This window comes from Cynara cardunculus (genome assembly GCF_001531365.2).
Source record: "Cynara cardunculus var. scolymus isolate 2C chromosome LG 10, CcrdV1, whole genome shotgun sequence".
Classification (NCBI taxonomy): domain Eukaryota; kingdom Viridiplantae; phylum Streptophyta; class Magnoliopsida; order Asterales; family Asteraceae; genus Cynara; species Cynara cardunculus.
In genome coordinates this window covers 25,898,604-25,909,705 of record NC_037537.1, presented here as the reverse complement: position 1 = coordinate 25,909,705, position 11,102 = coordinate 25,898,604, and the positions used below count along the sequence as shown (strand labels likewise).

The 11,102-nt window shown below is 36.1% G+C and overlaps 1 protein-coding gene across 2 annotated transcripts; it reads left to right on the top strand.

Annotated features, from left to right (window-relative positions):
- The first annotated feature begins 2,381 nt into the window (after window positions 1–2,381).
- On the top strand, window positions 2,382–10,854 carry LOC112519848 (phosphatidate phosphatase PAH1). 2 transcript variants are annotated; one of them, XM_025128153.1, is made up of 12 exons: window positions 2,393–2,695; window positions 3,172–3,213; window positions 3,356–4,812; window positions 5,503–6,086; window positions 7,256–7,329; window positions 7,400–7,484; window positions 7,890–7,976; window positions 8,628–8,700; window positions 9,544–9,587; window positions 9,698–9,826; window positions 10,279–10,383; window positions 10,473–10,854. In XM_025128153.1, the coding sequence occupies exons 3-12, from the start codon at window positions 3,591–3,593 to the stop codon at window positions 10,527–10,529; spliced, it is 2,460 nt and encodes an 819-aa protein (XP_024983921.1). In that variant the 5' UTR covers window positions 2,393–2,695; window positions 3,172–3,213; window positions 3,356–3,590; the 3' UTR covers window positions 10,530–10,854. The 2 variants fall into 2 exon arrangements, with proteins under 2 accessions (XP_024983920.1, XP_024983921.1); XM_025128152.1 differs by lacking the exon at window positions 3,172–3,213 and having other exon boundaries at window positions 2,382–2,695.
- The last annotated feature ends 248 nt before the right edge of the window (window positions 10,855–11,102 follow it).

Here is an 11,102-nt window from a genome sequence, read left to right as displayed (position 1 = left end):
AATTTTGAAGAAACTTCAAATCAATTTTGGTGATGCAGGGGAGTTCAAATAGGTAATCCATTTTAGATAATAGGGTTTCATATTTGGGTATTAAGGTTTCGATTTTGGGTTTTGTTCTTGGTGATGCGTCGAAGTCGAGAGAGATGAGGAGAGAAGCAACAATTTTGCAAAGGAGATGTAGGGTTTCAGTTTCAGAAAGAGATGTAGGTTTCAATCTTGGAAAAGAGATGCAAGTTTCGATCTCTGGAAGAAGATGCAGGTTTTGATTTTCAGAAACAGATGGAAGTTTTGATCTCTGGAACAACTGCAGATCTCAATCTCTGGAAGGAGATGAAGGTTTCGATCTGGAAAAACTATACGAAGGTTTCGATCTGGAAGAACTATACGAAGGTTTCGATCTGGAAGAACTATACGAAGGTTTCGATCTGCAAGGCTTTTTTTTTATTCCAGGGGTAGGGAAGGTAAACTTTATGGCTGAACGGGGACAAGTGAGCCTACCCAACTGTGCGAATAAGCTGGTATGTTTTCAATTAAGCCATAAGTAAACACTTCATTATGGATGTGCGAATAAGTCGGTTGAACTATTAAAGCCCATTAAGTCACAAATAAACAGCCCCCAAGTCTATACATGTATGTATGTATATGTATATATATATATATATAGAGGTTCAAAATGCATAAAATAACAACCTGCTTTTATATTAAAACAAAAAACAAATATCACGTTACAGAAAAAGATAAAAAAAAAAAAAACAAATATCGCATTACAAAAACCACATATTAGGCATGGCGTGCCACATGCAAAAGTATGGCGCAACACAACTATTGTTGTAGTGGACTTTTTAGAAAAGTGGTAATAAAGCATTTTGATTTTCGTTACTCCAATTTTCATCCATTTTTGCTAAGCCAATCGAACTCAACTGTATTAGCATTGTTATAAACTTATATTTCATCCCATAAAACAAAATTATAGATAAAACAGTCTGTAAATGAAACAGGTTAAATAATTAATCCACTTATTTCTTTCTTCAGTTTACTTGAAAACGAAGAGATAGAAGCATACAGGGTATAAGGCGCAAATACTAAAATATCAGTTACTTAGGATGTAAGGCGGTGTTTACCTACTACTGATTCGATAAGTACTATTGATTATGTCAATATGTTTACCTAAGGACTTATCTGACTCAAGGGGCTGATTTAATACCTAACATTATTATTTCACTACTTTTTTTTGAAGTATATAATATTTGTATACAACAAATAGAACAAATAAACTCACACACCCTCCTCACATTTAGTGAAATTTGCACATCTGATCTTCTAAGAGGCCAAAGACTCACATACCATTAGGTCAAAGACTATTTGGTTTATTTCACTACTTTCAAGGCATACTAATTTCAGTTCAATCAACATTTAATTGACCTTTAAAAAGATAACATTTAATCATATAAACGATTAGACCATCTCAAATGGGCACGGCAAATTTGGTGTAGTGAATAATAACAGACCAAACTAGTGTTCGACACCGTACGTTGCAGCGTGATCAAAACTCAATCTAAAAACTTAATAAATAAAAAATCAAAAGTAATTTCCGGTCAATATTTATTCAAACCAAATATTTTATTTAACCTGATATTCTTATTGAGTTAGGAGGTGTTTGGGTTTGCTTATTTGAAACGACTTAGGAGTTGTTTGTTTGCCTCTTAATAGTTTCATTAAGAGATAATATCTGAATCATTAAGAGGTGAATCTTGTTTGGCAAAAAAAAAAAAAAGTCTGCCTCCTAATGGTTCTAAAACTCTCTGAATGATTTTGTATCTTGAATCTTCCTTTACCATTAAGAGTCATAATTTTATTGTACATAATTACCAAACAATTATATTTTATTTTGCACTATATCATGAGAGCCTTTTAATCATTTTGACCACTTAATCATTTTGCACAAAACAATTCAGCAATTGCCAAACAACGCTTTATGCTTTATACAAAAAATATTTACCAACTTATTATAAGTCAGAAGGGTTTAACTTATTAAAAAACTTCTTATTGTCGGTTTGACACCAATATAAGTTATTTATCCAAACACATAAAGTGTTTATTACCGGTGTCACACCGAAACAAGTCAATAAATTGTTTTTATAAACAATCTCAAACATCCCCTTAGTATATTTGATTTGTATCGATAATCGAGCCTAAAAACCAAACTACCTTAAAAAAAAAAACCGTAGGAGGTGGAAAGAAACCTAATCTTGAAGGCAAAGAATTTGAGTAATTTCCAAAAGAATCAAAAGGGTGTCTAAATCGTGGATCAATCTTCTCACCATGAGAATATGCCCATTTGCCCGTTTATAGAAATTGGTCAATTTATGACATCCATTGTTAACCTTGAAGACTCTTCTACATCCCAATCCCGACACTCAACCCAAAGTCCAAAAATTGAACCCAATTTTAAACATAAAAAACTGCACAAACAATCTCTAGATATCATCGCCTATATCTATCTCTCTATACCAACTCCTTTCAAAGCGAAAAACCAAAGGGAAATTCGGTTATACAACAAGGAGGTTGCTGGATTTCGTTTCATTTGAAGCATCAAAATGAAGTCAAATTGTTCTAGTTTGACGAATCTGTGAAGGAATTCTTGGATTCTTCTTGCGATTTCAGTTTATTGGATCATTCCCTCTTCTGGGTTGAGGTAGTTATTTGAAATCATCAACTTTGATTCATGATTTCAGGAGTTTAATGCACTTGGAAATACACTTCTTGTTTGTCGTCAATGGCGTTTATTTGATTATTAGATGTTCATTTCAATACTTCTGTTCGCATTTTCGGTGAATTTCTGTAGATTTTGCATCAATTCTGATGGGTTTCGTTTATTTTTGTAGTTAACTTCATTCGGTTTGATGAGTTTGCAAGTTTCAACATGGGTTCTTGAATTCTTTTAAAGTTTCAGTTCATTGTATAATTTCTGATTTGGGTTTCTGAGCTTATGAACATAGTTCTTGTTTTTAGGGTTTTAATGCGCTCAATTATACTTCTTATCTGATCATCATAGATTCATAGTCTTTATATATATCGCATATTTTCTTTTAATTCCTGTATATTTTGTATTAAATCTCATCTGGGTTTCTTGAATTCTTTATGAAATGCATCTTGATTTCTTGTTTTTAGGGTTTTAGTTCACTCAAGAGTATACCTCTGCTTGTTTGAATGGTGGGTCTTCAAATTCCAATACATATTGCATCAATTCTCATCTGGGTTTCTGTATGATTGTTGTTATGAGGGTTTTAATGCACTTTAATTTGATAAATGTGGTTTTGATCATGTAATTATTTTAAAAAATTGTGGTGTGCAGATTTCTTGATCTAGACAGTAGTACAAGAAGTTGGAAGTTCAAACATTTTGGAGGATTTGGAATAATCCAAATTGGTTCTGTGAGAATATTTAATTCATTTTGGAACGATAGAAGTTTTCGGGTGTTCGATTTCATGGTTAATAGCATAAAAGATTGTCGGGTTTTGATGAACTGAAATCAAGAATCGATAACCATTCGGTTTTTGGAATTTAGGGTTTTTTTAGAGAAAGATCAGATGATAAGTAGAGTTGGAAGTTACCTTTCTCAAAGTGTATATTCTGTTGCCACCCCATTTCATCCGTTTGGTGGGGCCGTTGACATAATTGCCGTTCAACAACAAGATGGATCTTTTAGGAGCACCCCTTGGTACGTTAGGTTCGGGAAATTTCAGGGTGTTCTTAAAGGGGCGGAAAAGATAGTTAAAATAGAAGTTAATGGGGTTTTAGCTGATTTCCATATGTATCTTGATAATTCAGGTGAAGCTTATTTCATTAAGGAGGTTGCCCCTGATAAAGATAACAACACTGTTAAGGATTCTAACGGTTTATTAGAGTCTAGAGAAGATGATTCCAACCACTCTAAGAATGACATTAAAAACACTAGCGTAGAGGTTCAGTTTCGTGATGATAATGCGGAGAGTACGGAATCCGATAGTGAAAAAAGATTTTATGAACTTCAAGATGAACAATCGTCGTCTCTAGATGATGATTTAGAGTTATCAGATTATGGGTCTAATCGGTTTGAAAATTTAGACGGTGTGGATCATTATGTGGAATCACAAAATCTGAGTTCGGAAGTGGTTTTGTTCAGCATCGATGGTCAGATTTTGTCGGCTCCCATTACGTCCATGGAAGAAAATACGGAGAATGTGCAATTAAGCACACCTCAGTTCCATTTGGGACCGATTGAAGGACCTGAATTCGAAGGTGATTTGGAGTTCAGTAATGAATCTACGTGGGCTCATTATTTAAGCGATTTAAACAAACCGAAAGACAAATGTAGCGATAAAAATGTCTCCATGATTAACGATGCTCAAAGTGTAGTGAGTTTAGAGCGAGAATTATCTATAAAAGGTGAAGATGCGAATGGTGATGTTAAGAAAGATGTTTTTAAGAGCTGTTTGGCACTAAATGATTTGGGAATGCAAGAAGATAGCGCCATTCGTGAAGTAGATGTCGAAGGATTGCAAGAAGTGAGTGAAACTGAAGAGGGGGTATCTTCAAAGTCCGAAAGCTCCAAAAAGGTCGATTCTTTAAATTCAGTGGATAATGAAAACGGACTTTCTGATGTTGCAATTGTTAGTGATCAAGATCGGGTAGAACCCTCTACTGACGGGGTTGAAAATAGTCCAAAAGAACCGGAAACCGAAGATGGGTGCACGACAACTACAAGCATAACTGAGGAGCCTCAATCGTATTCCAATGATAACGAAAAATTTGATGGGCCAAAACGCACAAGTAAGTATTTGGCGTAAAATGCAACTAAGTTCGGTTTGGTTCCTACTTAGTGCTGTTTGTTAGCAGCTTAATGAGACTCACAGCTCATTCGATCAGCTATACATGACTCTTTGATAGTGGCTTAATGATATAGAAAGTGGCTTATTCAATAAGATTCTAGGGGGGGATCTTTAAGCAGAAAGGCCAAGTTTTTTCCAAACCTGCCCCTCCTAATAAAAATCACGCTCCTGCCATATATATGAAAAAGTCTTCCCAAACAAAAACCTTCTCGATCTTATACAGACAAATTAATCCACATGGATAACTTCATCCATAGTGCAACTAAGAATTTTTTCCCCGGAAGTTTCAAAATTTCATGTCTTGTATCCGTTTAACCCGCAGAATAACTTGCTGATTTTGTAACATATGATGACGTGGATACTTGTTTATGAATATTTACGACAAAGTGGACGAAAAACTTGGAATTCACGTCATCAAATGCTACATTAAGTAGGAAATTTGAAACTTTTTGCTACATTAAATAGGAAATTTTGAAACTTTGTTATATTGACTGTGACAAAAAATTCTTGGTTACACTAGATAAAAAACCAAGACAAACTTCGTTGCATTTTGATGCATTTTGCTTCAAATGGTACTGAATTGAATGGCTGATATTTGATATTAACATAATGACTTAAATCGATCTTTCAGGGATAGAAATATCACTTTGTGGGAATTTGCTTCAAGCTGGTATGGGGTTGAATGCAGCTGCTGAATCTTTTGACGCCCACCGTATACCTGAGGAGGAATTTCGAATTTCTGCAGCATCAATCGTAAAAAACGACAGTTTAGTGGTCAGAATCGAAGATAGATACTTTACGTGGGATAAAGCTGCTCATATTGTTCTTGGAATGGCTGCATACGGTTTAGAAATGCCGGTTGAGCCAAGGGATGCGATTCCCGTGGAGTGGAATGGGCTTACGGAAGACACTGGGCTGCCATCGACTCCATCTGGTCGTAGATGGAGGCTGTGGCCCATTCCGTTCAGAAGGGTTAAGACACTTGAGCACAATGCGAGTAACATTTCCAGCGAGGATGTTTTTCTTGATTCCGAATCTGTCTTTGAATCCCCACGACCGGCGGAAACGATGACTCCAACTTCATCGCAATCTCCTCAGAAGCAATTTATTAGGACACAAGTTCCCACTACTGAGCAAATATCTTCGTTGAATTTAAAAGATGGGCAAAATATGGTGTCTTTTATTTTTTCGACCAGGGTTTTGGGAGTTCAAAAGGTTCGTCTTTCTATTTGCTTTATTCACTCCTTTGTGACCAAAAGGTCACACGATCGAGTCATGAAGTAGTCTCTTCGCAAAATGCAAGAGAACAACCACCCATAAATATATTCCCTTCTCGAGCCTTGCAAATCCGAGCTTTGGTACACAAAGCTCTCTTTCTAAAGATGAGAGGCGCAATTTGACTTTTGGGGTCAAAACTGGTGTGCAAAAAGGCACAAGATGTGTCTCTATCGTTACAATAAGGCCTATAGCGTTTCTGTAAGGCTGGGCTCACGTCATGGCGCACTGTGGCGTGCTTTTTTTTTTCAAGGCGTGATTCTTTTTCACATTTATTTTAAACTTTTGTGTTCTTACATTTTTAATCTTAGATTTATTCTTCTATAGATTTATCTCATCACAACGAATTTATACACGTTATGGACTCACGATTAAAACGAAGTTTTAAAATTACCCTTCTAAGTCCTATTTTGAATATTTAATCAAAGACTACTTTTATAATAGTAATCTATGTGATTTTTCTTCTTCTAATATGAATATAAATTTTTTAATACATTATCTAATTGAATAATATATATACAAGATATATGTGTATATATATATATATATATAATTCTATATATGACATACAAATTTGCTGCCTTATGTCACGCCTTGAAAAACGGCGCATCCTCGCCGTGGCGCATAAGGCTTGAGGCTTGACCTCGCCGCCACACGTCTCATGCCATTTTGAACCTTGGTCAAAACATACTACATTCAAATAGTGAATGATGTGAATTTTGTACCATAACAACAATTTTTTTCTTGTAGTATGCATCAATTTGGACATGAAATATACTCCCTTTGTTCCAAAATAAGTGCCAATATTTATATTATTAAGGTAAAATTGTCATTTGGTTGCTTAAAAAGTGTACGCCTTTTTTATTGTGGACAATTATTTTGGGATGGGGGTATGTTTGACCACAAAAGTAAAAATGTGCCTCTTTTATTCTTCTCCTCTGCTTTGGTTTTTTACCTAAACCAAACGAACCCAGTAAACCCCGCACACAGAGATAGGGCTCGTGGGGGTAGGACTAGGAGGTCTCGTGGGGGTAGGAGGTATGCGAACCTTGTTTGCAAACTTTGGTTTCCTACCTTACTATATCTAAATCTCCCGATATTTAATGTAGGTTGATGCTCATATTTACCTGTGGAAGTGGAATGCAAGAATCGTGATATCAGATGTTGATGGGACGATCACCAAGTATGATCTATCATGTTTTTCATCCAATAACTCACTTTCATGTCGCTCAATGATGTATGCTATTTTGTAGGTCTGATGTTCTTGGTCAGTTCATGCCGTTAGTTGGGAAAGATTGGACTCAATCTGGGGTAGCTCGACTCTTCTCTGCTATAAAGGTATACCCTTCATATTTTTCTTCAAGATTACTTTTAATATTTGCACACAAATATATTTCTAGATGGGGAATTAGTCGTGACGTGTTCTCATGTGGGTATTTTTTATGCCAACTTGTTAGGCCGTTTAACATTCAATATCTTCATTTTTATACGAGTGTGGGTCCTAGGGGGGCAGTTCATTTGAGAACTGGAGAACCTGTATATTCATTGATGCATATGTGCTTGCATGCAAGTAGATATGAATTGATGAATATATTCATTGATGAAACACATATCTTTATAGTGTATATGAACCTATGTTGTTTCGTACCATTCTCTTGATCCAATTTTCGATTGGTTTTATTCATCTCTATTATACACAATTAACAATTCAAATTAAAATTTAGTTATTTTTTGGACTTGCAGGAGAACGGATATCAACTACTTTTTCTAAGTGCTCGTGCGATCGTTCAAGCATATCTGACAAGAAGCTTTCTACTTAATCTCAAGCAGGTATGTCATGCGGAAATTTGTAATTATTTTTATTATCCAAATACAATTTAGGCCTTCATGTCATACATTTGCCTTAATTTCGTTAAAAAGTGGCTTAGAGATAGATGATTTTCGAAGGTTGTACGCCCTTTGTCCAAATAACCGAAACAATCTCCTTTTGGCACTTGTTTCAATCTAGTATACTCCGTCGGTCACGTAATAAGTGTCCATATTTCCATTTAGTTTGTCCCAAAATAAGCGTTCACTTTCCAAAAATTCATTACTCGCTCTATTATCAAGGGTAAAATTGTCATTTAGTTAAATTAAAAAGAGTAATAATTACACATTTCTAAAACCGTGTGTCTTTTTCATTGTGGGCATTTATTTTGGGACAGACGGAGTATTTTTTCTATTTTGTCACTATGGGGGGTATTTTAGAGATCCCAATTATAGTCAAACAATGTCCTTAAACTATGTAGCAAGTCAAACATTCTCTTTATTTGAGAAATTTATGTTTGATCAATGGTCAAACTACTTATATTGTACGACGATAGAGCTGAATGTTGCGATTTTCACGGGACCTATGGAGCAATCGGGATCGTTAATTGTTATGTTTACCATATGGAAACATCTAAATGTGTAGATAAACCATCAAGCATTTGATTTTTGTAGGATGGAAAAGCTTTACCTAATGGTCCGGTTGTTATTTCACCCGATGGCTTATTTCCCTCGTTGTTCCGTGAAGGTGAGTGCATACTTACTAATAAGTTTCGGATGATAAACTATGATAACCAGTAGAAATGGGCCAAATTGGGCCTGGCCCGCCCAGGACCGATATGGCCCGACGGTCCGGGACCGGTTACACTTTTTATGGAATTTCAAGGCAAGGCCTGGGACCGGCCCGATTTAAAAAAAATTAAGTTTTTATAAATTATAATGCAAATTTTTAAAGATTTTCAAGTTTTTTCAAGATTTTATCTACTTAAATTTATTATTTAAAGTGTATTTCAATACTAAATTTCAAAAAAATCGTAAAAAACATGTATAACATTTTTGTGTAAAAAAGATTTAAAAAATATTTTTTTAAATTGGGCCGGGCCTGGGACTGGAGACCTGTAACTGGGCCTAGCCTGGTTGTAGGATTTTTTTTGGGGATCGGGACCGGTCGGCACGATTTTGAAGGGACCTATTTGGGAAGGCCCGGCCCGGGACCGATTTTTGGCTGTCTCGAAATACCAGTATTGACTCGGTAGCCTTGATCTGACTGAGGATGCTGATCTGAGCACCTACCCAGTCAGCATTATTATTTCACTTACCGGGTCAGCACAAGATGATAAAGGTATTTTATCAGTAAGCACTTGCTACAAAACACTTGGTAAACAACCATTTCCAGTCAGTGCTTATCGAGACTTGACCTCTTACCTAGACCGCATTCTTATGCGGTTAGCGCTTACCCAATTTGTGTCGGTAAATGGCCCCTCACGAGATTCTATCTTGTTATCTAATGTGTGTTGTTTGCTCCATGAATCAAACCGAATAGTACGGTTTTCGACAACTATAATGCTTGTTTGTTTCTTTGTTAACGCAGTTATCAGAAGAGCACCTCATGAATTCAAGATTGCGTGTTTAGAAGTAAGTATAATGGATCTAACGATTAAGTTCGTTCTACTGGATTACGCATGTTCTGTGTCGGGATTTGGGTTCGGTCTCGTTAAATTAAAAGGTTAAAATATTTTCCGCAGGATATCAAAGCACTTTTTCCGGCCGACTACAATCCGTTCTATGCGGGGTTTGGTAACAGAGATACCGACGAGCTTTCTTACAGGAAAATGGGGATTCCGAAGGGCAAAATCTTCATAATTAATCCTAAGGTACTTGTTTTCGTGGTAAACATTCCCTCCGTCCCAAAATGAATGTTGACGATAACAAAAGGCACACAATTTTAGAAATGTGTAATATTTTTGATTAATAAATGACAATTATACCCTTAATAACAAAGTGAGTAATGAATTTCTCCATCTCATAATCAAGGGTTGAATTGGAAAGTAGACAATTACTTTTGAAAGTTGACACGTCTCAAAATAAGCGTCCATAATGAAAAAGGCACACATTACGCTTTTTTATTAGTAAATGGCAATTTCACCCTTAATAACAAAACAAATAATGAATTTCTCCATCTCATAATTAAGGGTAAAATTGGAAAGTAGACAATTACTTTTGAAACAGGTCTCAAGATAAGCGTCCCTAATTTCTCTTAACGGGTCGGGTCCTCCATGGCAGTTCGGTTTCTTTATCCGTCTTTAATTCTCGTTTGAAATACCAGGGTGAGGTGGCCATTAGTCATCGTATCGACATGAAAGGGAAGTCTTACACCTCTTTGCATACGTTAGTCAACGACATGTTCCCCCCGACATCGATGGTCGAGCAGGTTCTCTTGTCGAATTCCCGTCTCAGAAAGTTCACAGTTTCTTGTACGTTAAGATGACTCGTAAACTTTGATTCGGAAACTTTTTGCAGGAGGATTATAACTCGTGGAATTATTGGAGAATGCCGTTGCCGGATGTTGATTTGTAGTAGTTTCGTGCACAGAATCGATGCGGGTTAGGCGGCTTGTCGTTTGTGTAGACTCGAGGTAGTTACATTGGTGGGAATCGTTCATGAGAATAGGCGTAACTTGTAACCGATTGATCGATCGAGTTTTGGAAGCTCTTGTAGTTTCTCCCGTTGTTACAGAGCGTCGGGCATGGTTCATATGGTGACGGGATTCAACGAACCGATCTGGTAGTTTTTCGTTTGTAAATCGACTTTAGTTGATGAAACTTGGGTACTTATAAACTGTTGGAATGTTTCTAAACCAACATTATAAACAAGCAAATAAAAGGGTTTTTCATTTTCTATTGAGGTTTGTATGGATCAACTCGTATGTATGGATTAAGCCTAAGGGGTCGTTTACCCAAATGCTTACCCGATAAGCGCTTACTAATAGAAGTCAACACTATAATCTATTTTGATGTGTATTTATTACATCAAAACATATCAAATGCAACAATTTACTAGGTAAGCGCTTACCTGGTTAAGAGTCGTCATCCTCACTTACCGGGTAAATCCTTCTCATCGCTCTTATCAGGGAATATTCTTGACCCTTCT